At 37.8% G+C, this 19,869-nt stretch overlaps 1 protein-coding gene across 1 annotated transcript; it reads right to left on the minus strand.

Annotated features, from left to right (window-relative positions):
• Positions 1 to 1,946: 1,946 nt before the first annotated feature.
• LOC139742955 (uncharacterized protein MT2135-like) lies at positions 1,947 to 19,585 on the minus strand. The gene is made up of 13 exons (XM_071653463.1): positions 19,544 to 19,585; positions 16,777 to 16,839; positions 15,961 to 16,047; positions 14,076 to 14,111; positions 13,659 to 13,704; positions 10,304 to 10,440; positions 9,123 to 9,263; positions 5,408 to 5,545; positions 4,423 to 4,518; positions 3,754 to 3,833; positions 3,115 to 3,303; positions 2,607 to 2,793; positions 1,947 to 2,243 (listed from the first exon to the last, which is right to left on the minus strand). The coding sequence occupies exons 1-13, from the start codon at positions 19,583 to 19,585 to the stop codon at positions 1,947 to 1,949; spliced, it is 1,539 nt and encodes a 512-aa protein (XP_071509564.1).
• Positions 19,586 to 19,869: the final 284 nt, after the last annotated feature.

The raw sequence follows: 19,869 nt of genomic DNA on the forward strand, positions 1-19,869 counted from the left end.
CACATCACTTTGCATTTTTTTTACATTTGTCATTTGCGTAGTCGTAGATTACTAAAGCCTGCCTATCCCTTACACAATAACACTATATAAACAATATAAAAGCACACACACACGAAAACAAACCCATACTAAGTTAGTTTAGGCTTTATGCAATCAATCATTGCTGTAGAAGTATACAAATGAACAGAAGAAAATGATCCACGATAACTACAGAGTACCGAGAAAATGCAAACAGACAAAGCCCTGTGCAGACTTATGTCAAAAAACCGGAGAAGCTTGTTACGTCTCTCATAAAGGAGACTGCATGATATTCATTTATACGTCAGAAAGTTTCCTTGCCCGACATACATTCACATACATTATACAAACGTGAGTACTGTCTTTAAAGGACAAGTTCACCTTCATAAACATAAGGATTGAGAGAATGTAGCAATATTAGTAGAACACATCATTGAATGTTTGAGGAAAATCGGACAATCCGTTCAAAAGTTACGAATTTTTGAAGTTTTTGTGCAGTAACCACTGGATGAGAAGACTATTGCAGTGTGTGAATAACTTAGATGTCACATGCGTACAACAATATAAGGAAAATATAAAGAGAATTTCACAAAATTTCATCTTTTGAAAAAAGTATACATTCCCCAGACTCGTTACCGACAAATGTTATGGGTAATATTATTCCCCCTGCCTTTAGAAAGTGGCAAGTCAAGTGCTCTTTTATCGTGCGAAAAAAGTGAAAATATGTTGAATTTTCTTTACATTTTCTTTATACTGTTGTACGCATATGACTCACAAGCTGTAGTAGTCTCCTCATCCAGCGGTTCCAACACAAAAATTTTAAAAATTCATAACTTTTGCATCGATTGTCCAATTTTCCTCAAACTTTCACTGATGTGTTCTACTGATATTGTTGCATTCTCTCAATCCTTATGTTTATGAAGGTGAACTTGTCCTTTAAAAGAAAGACCAATGAATCAATTCATCATGTTCATATCAAGCAATCATATATATAAGAAATTCACAACTTCCGAAATGCACATCCACATTCATCTTCATCTGTCACTTAAATATTTCAGGTTCTTATTTCATTCAGAATTACATACATGTATTGCTGAGATTATAATACAACGTGTACTATTTCATTCTGTCATTCCTCTTAATATATCCTGTTTTACCCTCACTTGCATTTATTTTGCCATGTTATAGACCATGCATGAAGGTCTCACATCTGTAAACTTTAAACAACTCTCTACAGACACAAATAAACATTTCATAAAGATATTATTATGTAGGGCATGAAAAATTCCATGTTATTCGTGTTTCGCACTTTAGTAAACTGATGTTTCATCTCAGTCGTGAAACTTGCATTCTTTTTTTGCCCGTTCAGAGGTCCTATAAAGAAGGCTATACCGTTTTACCCTCAAAAGTTGCATCTTACTTTTTATTTCTGAATGTAGTCATTCAAAAAAAAAAAGTATTCAGACTGGAAATGAACGTATTTTGTAAAAGGATGCACCCTCATCAACAGCAGCTTATTTGTTCTGACCAAGGTGGTATTTTTTTAATAAAATGTTTTTAGCGATTTTAGTCCCTTTTTTTGTATTGTTATTCTTATCATTATCGAAAAGACGAAGTGTTGGGGCTCTGACTGGTCCGTATCATCTACAGGTAGTGAGGCAAGTTAGATTGCCACCTTTTTGACGCTGGTGGCGCTCTTAGAGTACCCACGACAGAGCCTGAGAAGGCTCTGACCCACGACAGTGCAGGCACTGACCCTCATGAGACAGTCGCCTGGCCAAGTTGAATTTGATAAACAGTGCCAAGGGAAACAAACATACGAAAAACAGAAATCATCTAAAAAAATCATGAAAAACTCAACTAAATAGAAAGCTCTGAGTATTTGGTTCCCACCATATCTTCGCCAAGTATTATGTATTTGAAATTAATTATAGATCGGAGTTCCCTTCAAGCAGCAAGTGTGTGCATAAGCTGGAATGGCACAAGTCACTCGTCACGACGACATGTGGGAGTGACAGTAACTCAAAGACTGAAGACGTCATCATCATCATCATCGTCATCGCCATCGCCGTTATCATCAGCAACATCACTGTGTGAGGAGCGGCCAGGGTGCGTGCTGAACTGGTGGTAAGCGGAGGAGGGGCGGCCTCAGTGGGGAATCGAGCGGGGAGCCAAGGCGAGTAGTTCAACCACACTGAGCCAGTCATGCCCATGGCTTCGACCAACTGTGTGGATGCAAAGAAACCACGATATCACGAGTAAATATTGCCAAAAATTATTCAATCTGACGAAAACACAAAGATGGAAAATTCAAAGATGCTTTCGATTCAAAGTTGTGGAATTGTAAGTTTCATGCCATATGTCTGGTATTCATTGATAAAACCCTGGTACATGGTATTATAATATGTATACTAGAAGTACGCTCAGTTAATTCTGCGCTGCAAAGCGTAGTTGTCAATAATACAAATATTTACTATTCTCTATTGTAACAATGTTAACAATATTTTCTAAATCCCTACAGGTATTCTTATTATAGTGCATGTAGATGAAAAAATATATATATATAATAATTTGTATCACGGAGGAACCTTTTGTTGTTGGTATCCGTTATGCGGCACGCTGAACTTGTAGCCAATCGGACACTGGTCCTGTGTGACGTCATATGGCCCCGTTCTCTCGCTCACCGTCCATTCCTCCGGGTTCGACGAACTTTCGCAAGCGTAGTTGCAGGAGCGAGTGCAGTCTGGCGAAGTATACCAACGATGGTCAATGTGGCTGCAAGATCATGTTTGAACATAATAATTTAGCAGTGTGGAATAGAAAAACAGACATCGACATATTAAATATAATATGCGTTGCTATCTTCACAGAACAATATAATGTAGGAATAGTGTATGTGTAAAATTGTGATCATTTTTTGTTGTTGTTGTTTATCACTCATAAGAATATAAACACATATCTGGCGTGCATGTATGCAGTTAGTGACCCAAGATACACGCTACTTTAGTGGCGCTGATATTCCTCATGTCTCGTTCTTTCCCTGAGTACATTCTAATTCATAAACCATGATAATATCTTCTGATGGGTAACATTCACCTGAGCATGATACAGGAGTCTCCATCTAGCTCCAGACTTGGTTCCCCCTTGGCCCAGGTGAAGACGGCAGTCTCCATGAGTTGTGGGCTGACCATGTCAATAGCCGGCAGGTTGATGCGACACTTCACCATCTCCGAAAGATCCGTGATCACTCCGACTCTTGTGGGTCCGTCGTGGAAGACATGGAATCTAAAACGATTAGGTAGTATTCAAAAGTTCGATACTCTTCTAGTTTTCTTCATGATGAACTCACGTTAAAATGAACAGTTGTAATTCCACTATATACTAAATTATTAATCTTCGTTAAAGAGGAAAATCATACGAAAACTAGTACATGTAGAATTTCCATCAGAAAAGGAAAAAACATAACAAAGTTTTGAGGCACTGAAGTTTCCCGTGTTTTCATTCAACCCCGATATACGTCGCAACCATTATGTACATCAAATAAGAATGCATCGCCTCATAAGTCTCCCCTGAGCTGCACACTAATCTACACCATTTTTTTTAATACAATCACAAGGAAACGTTGTTTCTGTCAAACAAAAATCCATGATCGTCTCCATCACCGCTACCTTAACACTGCTTAATATCACAATTCTTTAATATGATGATTGTTTCTTTTTCTCCAACAAAACTTACATGTTAAAGTGCGTGGCGTCACTGAGATAGCGGCGGCAGTTTGTGATGGTCTTTCCGCCACACTGTGGGTACGGCGTAAACTGCAAACGAGCAGATAGTGTTTGTGAGAAGACAACATTTTGAATTTAAAATGTTTACTCACTCATTTATTGGTTACGCAAACTGTGACCTCTTTTGTCATTTCATTAAAGTCTGAATTTTCCTGAACAAAATTTATATATATATATATATATATATATATATATATTTTTTTTTTTTTTTAACCCCCAAAATACGAAATTCATTTACTCTAGAAGAAGAATTTATCCCAAGTCATATCAATTTACGGAAGGCAGAAATATTCGTGCAACACAGCAGTGAAGTTAAAAAAAAATCTGACGACCAGTTCAAAAGATGAATTGCTGTCACCCTGTCTTTGATTATTGCTTGGGTAACCAATATCCGTGTCCACTTCAAGGCCAGTTAATATTTCTTCTTTTTTATTTACGCTGTCATTTCGTGCTGAACACTGAACGGTACATGATGCTTATTCCGTATCGGTTTTCACGCTACGTCTACCTAAATCTCTCCTATCTCCAGCATTGCAAAAGCTTGCATTTTGAAGAAATTGTCAATCCTTCTTTATTTCAAACTAATTTCTCATAAAAAAGAAAAGTGGCAATGCTTTACCTTATTCACACCGGCCGACTGACATCGACTAACGTGGATGTATTTTCCCTGGTGAGTCCTGTGAGGATTCCCGACAACTACTACCTGTTTTCCATCCTGTAGAAATTAAATCAAACGGTAAATCCAAGTCACCTCGACAAAGTGGTTTTCTTACTGATATTCCAAACCGTTAAAGCGTGATTTTATTTACATGTATCTCGGCCTCACATGATATAGGTCAAACAAACAAATAAACGAAAAAAAAAAAGAATCAATTTGTGCTGCCACCTATAAGTATAACTATATACATCACCATCCACGTGTGTATTCAACGCCACATAAAGTGATGGGTTACATTGCCTCTTTTTTTCTTGCATGTATCGACTGCGAGTTTTCTTTTTTCTATTTGTACAACACATGTTTCCCATAGACAAATAAGGGTGAAATTTCTTATCATTTTATACTCCAGTTAGGTTTTCAGGTTAGCACTCCCCCCCCCCCCCCCCCGGGTTAAATTATTGGATAACGAAATGCTGCCGAACTGTGAAGGACCTAAATTTGCTTTAAGTTTCTGCCTTTCTTTGTGAGATATATCGAGTAGACATGCACTTGAAATGTATACTATAATGCAAGACAACACAATTTCAATACAAAACTTGACCGTCCTGGATGGAAGTATAGCGCCAGGTCATGACTAATCCTGAGAGAAGCGCAATCATTCATTAAATGTCCTTCAGCACATAATCATTTACCGTTCGAATGGAAATTGTAAATGCGGACAATAAATCTATTCGAAAGAGTGACGTCATCAAAGTGAACAAAATTTGAAGAAACGAGGATTCGTTGTCGTGGTCCACACCATCAGTTGCATATTCTATCGTGCTTTGGACTGTGTTCATACATTTCCATCATTATTAGAAAGAGGATCGTCTGACACACTCGTTTTTCGTATCAGGCCTATACACGTTTATTTGTTTGTTGGTTTAATACGATCGAGCAGATGTACCTCTCTCATCCTCCGTAGTGTCGGCCAGACACCTCCGTAGAGTTCCCGGAGATCTGCGGGACTCAAGATACGATCATAACCAAGATATGTCTCCAAAGGACCGTTCACCTCAGCGTCGTGACCCTGATCGTACTTCTCCTGCGTACATGGAGCGGTGAGAAGGACATAACTTTGGCTTTAGTTACGTATTTAAGCTATGAAAGCAAACGGCAGTACGCAAACACAATACACAAAACACAATACAGGAACATACACACACACACAATCACATGAAAAAAAAATGGCATCCCACGAGCCCGACACCCACGAGTCATACGGTCAACGAGCTCGACATTGAAAAAAGGTCCATGAGTCTTGCAGCCCACGAGTCATACAGCCCGACGTGAGCTCTACACTACGCAAAATTAAGGCCCACGAGACCGACACTGTCGGACTAATGGCCATTTTTGCTTAGTGTCGAGCTGGTGGACAATATAGCTCGTGGTTTGTTTGGGTGGGTTTTTTTTTCCTAGTGTGGGACTCGTGGGTCTTCTCTGCCTATGGTATATAGTGTCGGCCTCATGGAATGTATGACTCGTGGGCTGCATGACTTGTGGATGTCGGACTCGTAACATGCCCCCCCCCCCCCTATGAAACACCCATCAGACAAACACACAACACGCAACGCTGTTGAGGACTGTTGTGCATGACAGCTGACATGTATATGATAATTATCATGATCACATGTGTGCTGATAGGCCAATCTGTATTTTTTTTTTATTTGTCTATAGCCATCAACTTGTAATATACATTTGAGTGCTGGCATCTCTTCAAAAAGTTTATACTGAAAGCATTGTACTTTATAGAATGGATTTCACATGATTATTTACCAGTCTAATTGTCAACCCAATGTGATTGATCTAACACTTTCAATAATATTATGATCATTGAAAGTATATGGTTATTATGCTCATCAAAATAATGCACCTAATTTGCTTATCGTTGCAGTCTTGAGGCGCAGTAATCACGGGCAATATAATGAACGTACGCAACATTTAAAACTACTTACATCAACCCAGGCGCGCCGGAAGCAGTTTTGGATTGGGGGGGGGGGGGGGGGGGGGATATTGGAGGGGGCTCACGATAGACCATACATATGTTACACAATATACACATACACACACACACACACACACACACACATATATATATATATATATATATATACGCCATTGTACACACACACACACACACACACACACATATATATATATATATATATATATATATATATATATATATGTGTGTGTACAATGGCGTACCGTGGGTCGAGACATGGGGGGGGGGGGCACCTTGTGGAAGAGCAATTTTGAGGGTGTGTATGCTTGTGCGTGTGTGCGTGCGCTGTCAGTCTGCAAACTTAATGGGACTACAATACATTACGGAATGTGATACATTCAACAACGCAGTCATTGAGCAACATTGTAAGTTTTCCTTACATGGATTATGGAATGACGGTGTGAAACGACAAGCACTGTCAGCAACATCAGGAGAATTGCATAACAATTCAATGCGAGCGAGCGAAGTGAGCGAGCTTGAAAATTTTGACATTCTACAGTCCAAAAACTGCCGTTTGTAGCTATATCTTTCGCTTTGGAAATTAAGGGGGGCGCACCGGGCGCAACTGCTGGCAATTACTGGCAGCAACATTAGGAGAATGGCATAACAATTCAATGCGAGCGAGCGAAGTGAGCGAGCTTGAAAATTTTGACATTCTACAGTCCAAAAACTGCCGTTTGTAGCTATGTTTTTCGCTTTGGAAATTAAGGGGGAGGCGCACCGGGCTCAACTGCTGGCAATTACTGGCAGCAACGTTAGGAGAATGGCATAACGATTAAATGCGAGCGAGCTTGAAAATTTTGACATTTTACAGTCCCCAAACTGCCGTTTGTAGCTATTTTTTTTTTTTTTTTTGCTTTGGAAATTAAGGGTGGGGGGGGGGGGGGCGGGGGAGGGGGGCGGCCCAGGCGCAACTGATGGCAATTACTGGCAGTTACATTCTCTTTTACAATGGCATAACGATTAAATGCGAGCGAGCTTGAAAATTTTGACATTTTACAGTATAAAAACTGCCGTTTGTAGCTATACTTTTTTTCGCTGTGGAAATTAAGGGGGGGGGGGGGGGACGCACCGGGCGCAACTGCTGGCAATTACTGGCAGCAACATCAGGAGAATGGCACAGCGATTGAATGCGAGCGAGCGGAGCGAACGAGCTTGAAAATTTTGACATTTTACAGTCCCAAAACTGCCGTTTGTAGCTATATTTTTTCGCTTTGGAAATTAAGAAGGGGGGGGGGGTGGGCGGTGCGGGCGGGGGTTAAAACTATTTTCCGGGAGCGCTACCTACGTCAGGTGTCACGTTAGTAACAACTAGCGGTGGAAGAGGGACGTATGGAAGATTTTTTTTTTTCTCAAGAGGATGGGGGGGGGGGGGGGAGGGGCACACGTATAAAATTTCAAAACAAAGAAGAATTTGTAAAAAAAGTTGCTTCAAAAGGAGGGTTGGCATGGGCCAGTTGTGCCCGCCTCTAAATCCGCCAGTGCTTAAAGGGACTGTACAGTACTGGTTGAGGTAGGGATTAATGTTTTGAACATTCCTAAGTGAGATAATGAAAAGCCACTTATGAAATATGAAAGAGCATGTAATTTTAAGAAGGATTCAACGTTTATTTGATGAAAATTGGTTTTCAAATGGCCGAGATATCCAAAAAAGTACTAATAATAAAAGGCGACATGCCCCAACTTTATTAGTATCTCTTTGTTTCACCTTGTTTTTGGATATCTCAGCCATTTCATAACCGATTTTCATCTAATAAACTTTTGATACCCCTTAGAACTGCATGCTCTTTGACATCTCATAGAGTGGTTTCTGAATATCTCACAAAACGTTAAAAGCTAAATCTTCACCTCGACCAGAACTGTACACACCCTTTAAAGCTAACATTTTGATATTTATACGATTTTTCCATAGCCAAAGGCCTCTAAAAACTGCAACGGTTACCGTTGAATGCGGTTAGGATAATCTGCTCACGCGCAACGAAAAATGAATGTCTAAACATTTATGAGAGTTAGAATTACTAGTCTTAGCTAATAAATTTCCCTATTTGTATTTCATATGTATATATATATATATATATATATATACATATATATATATATATCTATATATATATGTATATGTATATATATGTATATATATATATATATATACATATACATATATATATATATATATATATATATATAATTCTATTTATTTTTATCTATTTATTTATTTATTTTTTATTTTTTCGGGGGGGGGGGGCTTTTTTTTTGGGGGGGGGGGCAAAAATGCGTTTTGCCCCCCCCCCCCGCTTCCGGCGCCTATGCATCAACCACAGTCACTTTTAGACTTTGCATCAACACTTTCGAAGGTAGAATGCCATCTGCGAGGCAGCTTAAGAAGGCAACTGTCTGATAATCACATTTCATGACAAAACAACATAAGTTTACATTTGTACGACAAATTCAAATCCAATCAATGGTTTCTACGAAAGATAATCGTTTTCTCGCATCACCGATGAAAAATTCTAAATCATCCAACTTCCAGATAATCATATTTTGTCTCGGTTTGTAGCCAAAAACCTGTAAACTTAATTTTCATTTGATTTAGTTCTTTTTGTGTATTTCCACTTACGTCCACTTGAATCTTGACCAACTCTCCTCCATGCCCGGGTTGGTCCAGCCACTGCCCGATCTCAGCTATGACGTCAGAGAAGAGGACGTTGGTCTGTCCGCAGCCAATAGAGAACTGGGTAACCAGATAAGCGGCCCTCATCTACAGGAATTACCCCAAACAATGACATGATATGCAATTCCGCATGCGATGTATACCATAACCAGCTAAAATTACATTTTTAGAAATTTCACCAGAAGCGTATAACATGTGGGTATATAAACTTCAAAAATCACATCATGTAACTGTCAGGAATGTTTGTGATTTTCAAATTTAATATACGAATCACCTGATACATCGTGCTAAAGCTTGTACCCTGTATAGTTGTTATGCATTTGATGTAACAGATAATTGCACTCTCACCTGCAACTGCACTGCACTCACCTGATCACCTTCCTCCAAGAGAGTTATGTCGTTGGATAGTCATTTTATGAGGCCTCCATCCATTTCAAGCTTAATCGCTTATGATGGTGGTCTCCTGCATTCAATGATCTCTGTTGTTTACTGAAAAATACTGTATATCTTATTTTATGTTTCTGTGTATCTACATTGCTCAATGCAATTACCTATGTGTATCTATTTATGTACTGTTATCAATTTATTTCACTGCACTTGTTATTCTTTGTCTTTGTACTTTTTGAAGTTTGCATTCAAATTGCATCTGATTGAATGCAGAAATAAAAGCAAACAAACAAACAAATATAACAGATAATTACATTGAAGGATACATATTATACAGAAAAAAAAATATGACGGACTAATTATGTTTCTTCAATGCAATATATCGTCGAATCGAATTGCAGGTTAATCACAAGAGAGATAAACACCAATATGTGTATACATGGGCACTGGTGTAAAATGAATACTTGTAAGTGAAAATGCGGGTAATGTGTATTCTGCGTAGAATGTGCACGACGCTATTAATAGATCTAATGTGCATTTATGAATATACAACTGTATGCTCCTGATAGCCCCACTAAAATACTCATACACAAACCCTATCCCAGAAAGTGTAATGTGCAACATATGTAGAGAGTGTAAATCATTTTAATATATACAATGAGTCAAGATTTCCAAATCGTGTAAACCGAAGGGTTATGACATGCAATACGAAGGGGCACATGGAAAGTGTTCATACTTACAGCGTCTGCGCACCACCAAATATCGATGGATACCGCCCTCACGCCCATGTTCAACATGTCGATGATACTGAATTCGTGATTAGCTAACCCCAGGCACTGATCGTTGTAAGGCGGGGGCCAGTGACATGTGTCCTCTGCTGTAGATTTTCACGACACAATGCAATTAAGATTAAAGAAAAACTTCCCTAACAATCGTTGAAGGGATCGTATAGTTTTGGTTGAGACCTAATTTCAAGTTTCCAGCATTTTTTGGTGAGATAATGAGAAGCCTTTTATGAAATATGGAAGAGCATGTAATTCCATGAGGAATTCAACATTTTATTTGATGAAAATTGGTTTTGAAATGACTAAGATATCCAAAACAGAGTGATTCTAATAAGTGTGGGACCCACAGTTTATTAAATTTTGGATGTTTCAGTCATTCAAAACCCGATTTTCATCAAATAAACTTTGAATTCCTCTTAAAATGGTATGCTCTGTACTATTTTATAAGTGTTTTCTTGGTATCTCGCAAAACTTTAAGAGCTTAATTCACGTCTGCACCAATACTGCACCATCCCTTTAATATTCAAGATGACCAAAAAATCATAATTGATCAAAAGGAGTAAATTTAAATACAAAGAACAGTGAAAGTTTCATACAGTCCAATTAAAACAAAGAAATATGATACAAAATTTAGTAATTAAGAGTTCCTCATGTATCTTTAAGACATTTGGCAAACACAGTCATATATGCAAATGAGACATGGTAATGACATCATCGCCTCACAACTTTTGCTTGGTTTGTACATTTATTCTAAAAACTATTTTGGGTCTATAAACTAGGAGGTATAGGTCCTCCTTTGTCGACAGAAGTCACCAGAGCATACCATCAAAAATTTAGGATAACTCTAGGAAAGTCACTTTCTTCTTAAATCTACCTATATAATTGTATAAGTCAACTCAGTGAAGACATGCATGCACATCACTCGGAGACTTATGACGTGCTGACATTATCATCTTGCCTCATTTTAATATTAGCATACCCGTGATAGTGAAAACATCTCCCAATTTATCAGTGTACAACTTAATTCCTCATTTAGATGTCAAATGGACTGAACGAAAACTCCCGACGAAGTCTTCTCTTTTAGAAGCTGTTTTCAGTTGCAAACTACTTTTGAAAGCTTTGCTGTCATGATTAAGTTGTAGTGATTTGTTTGACAGCTGAAATGATGAATTATTTCACTGATACATACATGTACAAGTGTCTTAACCCTATAAAGCCCAAGGTGAGCACATTGTGCCCCCCACCCTATTTTCGTTTGCCACTCCTACATCCTTTACTCGATTCCAAACAAATTTGGTGACTTTCCCTAAAATCTTATTGCGCACATTTTGATGTATAATTCAGCTATGTTCGATATTGCTGGCTGCCATGGCAACCATGAACTGACAACCATGTTCATCAGATTTTACATGATTTTCTGTTCCAATTTCAGTTAACAATATAATAATGGATGAAATGGGAGTGTTCTTGGCTGTAATTTGCTGAAGGACCAAAGGGTGAAGTAATTATGGTTGTGAACTACCCTGAAATGGTCTTCTTATTATTTCCTTCATTTTCTATATGTCATACGCATCAAACAAAAGATATAATATAGGTTTTCCCATCCATTTTCGCACTTTTGTCATTCAATTTCAAAGAATTATTATTCAATTTCGTCCCGAGAAGCACGTGGAACGCAAATCTAACTTCAATTTCGTCAATTGTCATTGTAATTCGTTTTTCGTCAAACATTTTCGAAGACAAAGCATTCAGAATCGTCAATTGTCATTCAAATTCGTCCCTCCCGCTGACGGATCGCAGAATGTGAAGATCAAATTCGTCTTTGTTCACACAATTTCATGAATTTTTCATTCAAATTAGTCAGATGTTGTCGATTTTTTATTTTGATGGTGAACCAGCTTTAAGCTGACATGTTTTTTACTTTCTCTGGTAAATTGCATCGTTACACATTATTCCCTACACAATTTGCTTAGACAATACACACGAAAAACATGACTGCCAACCAAAATTGATTGAAGGATATAACGACAGTCAAAAGTCATAACCCAGGACAGTATGTCAGTGTCACATTTTGAACTTTAACTCGTTATGTTCAGGTTTTTGCATCATAATGCATGAAGCAAACTTTAAATTTTGTACCCTGGAAATCAGCAAACATAATTATGTTATCCATTCTTTGACATTAAATAGGCGACGATTCTACACTTAAATTTTGTCTTTAATAATGTTTGCCTAGAAATCGTTTGTCAGTGTTTTCGTTTGCGAGACGTGTGTCTGTATCTGTGGTTCTGTGTGTGTGTGCGTGTGGGGGGGGGGGGCATGTGTATATATGTTAACTCCTGAATGTAAAATATGAACGGTTACAGAAAAAAAAATACATGAATGACTGGAAAATCACACCGGATAGAGATATGAGACGAATATGAATGAAAATTTAATGAAAATGATTAACAAAAGACGAAATCGATCCTGCTGTTTTGAGTACTGCAAGTGAGACTGACGAATTTGAACTGTAAATGACGAAAATGTATGCCAAATGACTAAATTGAATGGACTTTATTTGAAAATGAACGACGAAAGACGAATTTGAAAGTAAGATTAGCCTATTCCCGACATCTTGCGACGAAATTGAAGTAAAAATTTGTGAAATTGAATGAAAAAAGTTTGAAAATGAATGGGAAAACCTATAGAGATAATCGAAAATACAGCATTTTCCAAAGACTACCCTTTCATTTTGTGCTATCTTCACACAAGCTTTTCCTGTAATATCATTTGTTTATCATATCATCAATCTGAAAACTCAAAATTTCAATATTTGGAAATATGAAATGCGATACCAATATATGTACACATTCCGAGCAATACATCATAGGTTTTATATATTTCTTTATAATGTAATGAATAGCACCCCCATATGTTGACCTTGTGGAATTTCAACCTTAACAAATAGTGGAGGTTGATTTGCTTTTCCTTTGGGGTAAATATAAAAAAAATGATTAATATGAGAAAAAATATATATATACTGGGGATAAAGAAGTAAAAAGAAAACACATAATTCTAGCGTATTTCCTATGTATTTCTTTATATTTTGGTAAATAGAGCCCTCAGTGGATGACCTTGAGAAATTTCAAATGTTGGGTCATGTAGAGTATGAGTTGCTCTACCCATGTGCCAAATATGACGGTCATACATCATATTATGATAAAGAAATTATATAGGGGGGCACAATGTGTCCCCCCCCCTCCCTTTGGGCCCGGAAGGGGTCAAAATAGCTTGGGCTTTATAGGGTTAAACAATACTCTTTTCTTACCTCCGTACACTGACCCATACGCCCTGTTGTTGAAGGCGTTGTGCGCCTTAACAAAGAAGAAGAAAAACAGAAAATCGAAAGTCAAATGGGACATGTGTTATTCATCTACAACCAGATAAGAGAGAGAGAGAGAGAATGACGTGAAAAAAAAAAAACATCTTATACTGCATCGTAAATGGCTAAAGGTCATTAAAAGGCATTCAGCCACTTCAACACCAACACAGTGGACGTTCATGGTGGCGTGAAGAAAAAATACGCAGAGGAAGTAAGAACTCTTTCATTAAATTGATATTACGCGACATGACGTCATTGTTGTGATACTATTTTTTAGCCTTAATTACCATCTTTAGAGTCGTTTCTCCCAACACTATCCATGTAATACTTGAGTGAATATCAATTGTAATGTACATCACTTACCTCAAATATTTGTATGTTTGCGATCGACATATCGACCTGTAGTAATAAAATAAAAATAAAAGACAGAAAGGTGCATTTAACCTTGTGCATTTCATTAGACAATGAGAGCATAATCGTGCTGATCACAAAGCACAACAAATACTTTGGACTGGAGATGAGAGTTAAGTGAGGCAATTTTGAAGGATTGAGACAAAAAAAAATAGATTACTGAGGGATAACAGAATGTGAAATCAGAATTATTCCCCCACAAACGGATAACCCTCGGAAAATATCACACACACACACACACACACACACACACACACACACACATACTCACAAACTTACACAAATACACACACGTTGAATTTTCTCCAAGGGACCCAGGTGCTATCACCGATATCCTCGTAACTCCGAATAGCCAACAATAAAAAGTATACCACCATCAGTGTCTACCGTAATGTTTTAAGAAAGACATCATCTCATCGTGTTCAGTCCCCTCAATTAGACACTTTGTATACACACAACAAAAGTCTGATACACCACCAGTCCACAGTATCTACTTCACGACAGTGGTACTACCGTATTTCATAATTCAACTTTGGGGCGTTCTTCTACAGTTTTCAAATAATTATTCTTCTTCAACATTGCACGACGCAATGTGCACTCCAGCAGTAATTTTGCCATTGTTGTATTTCATTCTTTGACTACCTGCCAATTGATGGTGCGAATCTCATGATAGTACGTCAGTACCAAGTACCAGTGTCATCGCATGCCACACCATTTAGTAGGTCCAAGGCCAGACCTTTAACCCTATAAAGCCCAAGAAGGGGGGGGGGGGGCACATTGTGCCCCCCCCTACCAGATTTTCGTTTGCCACTCCTCCGTCCTTAATCCGATTTCAACCAAATTCGGTGACTTTTCCTAAAATCTTATTGCGAACATTTTGGTATATAATTTAGCTATATTTGATGTTGCTGGTTGCCATGGCAACCATAAACTGACAATCATGTCAGTCAGATTTTGCATCTTTTTTCTGTTCCCATTTCATTTAACAGCATTACAGTGTATGAAATGGATGTTTCTTGGCTGAAATTTGTTGAAGAAGCAAAATTTGAAGTAATTATGGTCCTGGAAAGTTTTTCTTTTTATTTCCTTTGTTTTTACGTGACAAAGGCATAAAACAATAGATATAATAGAGATAATTGAAAACAATTTTCTACAAATTGCCTTTATATTTTGAGTTATTTTGATTTCTTCACCCAAGTTATGCCTCTAATATCATCAGTTTATCATATTATCAATTTGCAATCTCAAAATTCCAGGATTATGCAAATATGAAATGTCATAACTATACATGTACACATCCCAAACATTTCATCTCAGGTCTCATAATGTATCACTATGTTGATATGAATAGCACCCCCATGTGGTGACCTTGAGAAATTTCAAACGTAACAAATAATAAGATTCTACTTGCTTATCATTTGTGACAAATATGAAAATAATTGGTCTATAATAAGACATATATAATGGGGATAAAGAAATTATACCGAAAAATCATGCTTTTAGCATATTTCCTATGTATTTCTTTATATTTTTGTAAATAGCGCCCTCCATGGGTGACCTTGTGAAAATTAGATGTACGGTCATGGAGAGTATGAGTTACTCTACCCACGTGCCAAATATGACGATGATACATCAAATAATAAAAAAGTTATATAGGGGGGGGGGCACAATGTGCCCCCCTTGGGCCTGCGAGGGGTCAAAATAGCTTAGGCTTAATAGGGTTAAAACCATGCTGTAACACCAAGTTTGAAGACATGCGGAATCCTCCATTGACGCACCATCACGACTCGCCTCTCCCCCCTGTTATGGAGGAGGGGGGGGGGGGGAGTATACCCACCTGCAGTTCTCGTTGTGTTTTCAAAGCGAACTGCAGCCAAGTGTCAATCTGAAGTGTACCTCTCACGCATCGCCGGTAGTCGTCACACTATGTTTGGGAGGTTTAAATAAAGAAGTAGGGCCTACGCAGTTATTGATAAAAGGTGAAGTTACCTTTCAAAAATATTTAAGTGTTCGAAAACGAATATAATTATGAGCCGATAGAGTTACTATCTTGCTTCTTTTTCTTCATGATAACAAAAACCATGTTCTTTGTTTCTTTTCCACAAGACGCTTGCGATTTAGAAGAATATGCATACAATGGCGCTAAAAACAAACAAACAAATAAATAATTTCTCCTCGTTTTTACACAAGCATATTAGTTAGAAAACCTAATAACACATGCTAGTTTAGGACTTTTTTAACCAATATTGGTATAATGATTATGATAACAATCTAACTTTCTATTATCTACTACGATGGAGATGTCGATAATGAAAACGACGCCTTTTCCTATTACCGTTACTATCGTATATTTACCAAGTTTGTTATTGCCACCATTATCACTCATTATCATCATTGATGCTATCGAGCATACATATTATATATACTTTTACTCCCCCTCCGCCTCCTACTACTACTTCTACTGCGAAACTTACCTTCGTGAAAAACATGACTGCATTCTTGCTATCAATCAGCAACATAAAATGACAACAACAATGACAAGGTCCATCTCGGCAGATATAAAAAGGTATGATATAATAATCCTTTTCACCTGAACAGATCGAAGGCAATTGCGTGGTAAAAAAGAAGAAATGAAAGAGGGGGAGGGGCTCACCTCGCAATCGACATCTGCACTCAATCCACGACATACGGCTCCCATACATCGCTGGATCGACGTCTTTTGAAAGAGTAATGCAAAGTGCTGCCATTACTTTAAAAAATGAAAATAATCATGCTTCATGCAAGTAAGATATGAGTCTTGGTGAATTTCGACAGGTCATAAACAGGGACGGATCCTGGAACTCCGAACAGAGGGGGCGCCTCTATACGAAATTAAAGGGGGGAGGGGCGCACGCCCCCCCCCCCAATTTTTTTCCATTTTATTTCTTTTGTCTTAACAAAAATAAAAGGGGCGCCGCCCGGTGCGCTCCCCCTGGATCCGCCACTGATAAATAACTCCGATTGACCATCGTATCTTCAAAAAGTAATCAGCTTCAAAATCGTAAGTGCATTATGATGTAAAGAGGTTTAATCGTATGTATGATATGCTATACGAGAATTTCCTCCTTCTGTATTAACTGCATATACTTTTAAATTTCTTTAATTGTAGGCCTACATTCTAATGCAATTATTTTCTGTAAAAGAAAATCATATTTGTATGTTCTTGCTTATTCATTGCAAAAAGACTGTTTACAAAAGACTTTGTGGATTTTTAAAGTATGATACAATTTTCGTTTCTAAGCAATTGGTTTAAGAAAAGGCATTCGACCGATTATGCTATTGTATAGCACAGTATATAAGACAAGACAATAATACCGAGTCTTTTACCATCATGGAAAATTGCATTGACACTTTCATGGACCTGAGTAAGGCGTTGGATACCATTGATCACTTTACTTTACTATATAAGATGGAAAAATATGGCATTCGAAGCCAAGCTCTAAATAAGGAGGTTTAAAAATTATCTGCACAACAGAAAAAAGTGAGTATTTTATCATTCAATAACTAAGAATCCACTATACACAAAACATCCTTTGTGAAGCCCTGCAAGGATCGACTTTAGGACCTCTATTGCTTTTGATATATGTAAATAATATTGAATATTCATTGCCGTTGCTCCATTTCATTATGTTTGCAGATGATGCGAGCATTTTCTTGTTTACATACATTGATTATGTTAATCAATAATTTAGAATCATTTAAAGTATCAACATGATTCAGGGTCGATAAACTGTCTCTTAATATTGATAAGGCAAATTATTGTGTCTAAATTGATTATACACCAGTAGAGCCTACTAAATATTGTCATTCATAATAAATAGACGGACAAAAACTGGAACAAAAATCTTTGAAGTTTTTGTGAATAACCATTGATGCTCACTTACAACGGTCCTATCACATACGAAACATCCACTCAACAATATCAAGAAATATCGGGATTCTCCGGAAACTCAGAGAATATCTTACCAAGAACACACTGTTAATTCTTTATGACGCTTTGCTATTTACTCACATTGTGATACTGTGTTGGGAGACTGTGGTTCTACCAAAATCAATACCCTTTTGCTTTTACAGACACGTGTGCATGCAGTACGAATTATCACTGGTTCTCACTATTTAGCACACACTGATTCACTGTTCCATGATTTGAAGACTCTCAAAATCACCGAGTTACACATAATAATGGCAAACTGCTATATATATATATATATATATACATGTATATATACATATATATATATATAATTATATATATATAATCATATATATATATATATATATATATATAGAAACATAATAAGAAAATTGGTCTGCTCGGCATCTATGCTATGCTCCGTTTTTAAGATCTTCAAGATCTAGGATTTATTATTTTTTACGGCGTTCTTCTTCTACTGATTCGTTTACTTATATATATATATATATATATATATATATATATATATATATATATATATATCTAAAATACACCTGGGAGAACTACACTGAATTGACGGCCAGTGCATGCACACACAGACAGCTTAATATCCAGTCAATGGATTCGAAATTTGTGCGCAGTGATGTGTGCGCCTGCGCTGACCGTCAATTCAGCGTAGTTCTCCCAGTTTCCTCTCGACCGAGTCACATTTAGTCATCAATTTGAACAGAAAGGAACTATTTGCAGAAGCAAACCTTGCACGAACTCTGTTATCAATACTTCAAATTTATCAATAAGTCTTCAAATTGAAGATTTTTTTCCGATTTTAAGTTGATATTTGTCCGCGATAAAACTTCCGTCATGATCCTGTATGCTACAGCTCACAGCCCCATTACGATTTATGTGTATTGGGCTGCTGGTCGCAGTTTATAAAATATGGATTTTCGCAAAAACTACAGGATATTTCGAGGAGAACTTTTTACAGTATATTTAGGATGTACAAAACATCACATTTCCGTATTCAGAAAGTAGTGCCAGTGCTGCTGGAACGAAACCCATTTTCTAAGCCTCTTTTTCAGCTTCACCCCATGGCCTACTGCACTGACACTGAAAATTCACAGCACAATCCATGTGCTGCACGTGTCGCTGTAAACATGTACAGTCGTGATTACGGTGTATTTGCATACACACGTCGATGAGCTCGGTGCGACGCGAATATTCATAGGGTTCTGCCACAATTTGCACGTGAACTTTGACCCCGCTCAACAAACCGACTAGACGTTTTTGTTTTTTTGTTTTTTTCGGGCGTCGCAATCACTGGGTATGCGCCCTCACTCGGCCTAGCGCAATACAGCGTGTGTAAGAGTTCTGTGGGTACAGCACGTACACAATCGACTACAACTCGGAGAAATAAAGACGAAACAAAAACGGCTAGAAACTAGACTATGTGTTCACGTGATCTCCGTACCTCCTTGCCAGACTGCCCGCCTTGCCAGGCGTTCCTTTCCATCACGCCTTCTATAACGAGAGGACGAACACTAGGTTGAGCTACTAGGCTGACCCACAGAACTCTTACGTGTAAGAGTTCTGTGGGCTGACCTTATGCAGACGCTATGGTGGAGGGGACTCCACTCGTTTCGAGAATTATGTCATTGGGCTGACCCCTCTATAATGCTAAATGTTACTGTCACTTTAGTCCGTAAAGGAAGACTACGCTTTCAACTCCCAAAAGCCAAAATGAATCATGTTCGTGACAACGCTCTATATGGTGCTGTCTCGAAGAGGAATTTGCCC

This window comes from Diadema antillarum, unplaced genomic scaffold, assembly GCF_040938485.1.
Source record: "Diadema antillarum isolate AM-2024a unplaced genomic scaffold, OU_Dant_1.0 seq00001039_RagTag, whole genome shotgun sequence".
NCBI classification, from domain to species: Eukaryota; Metazoa; Echinodermata; class Echinoidea; order Diadematoida; family Diadematidae; genus Diadema; species Diadema antillarum.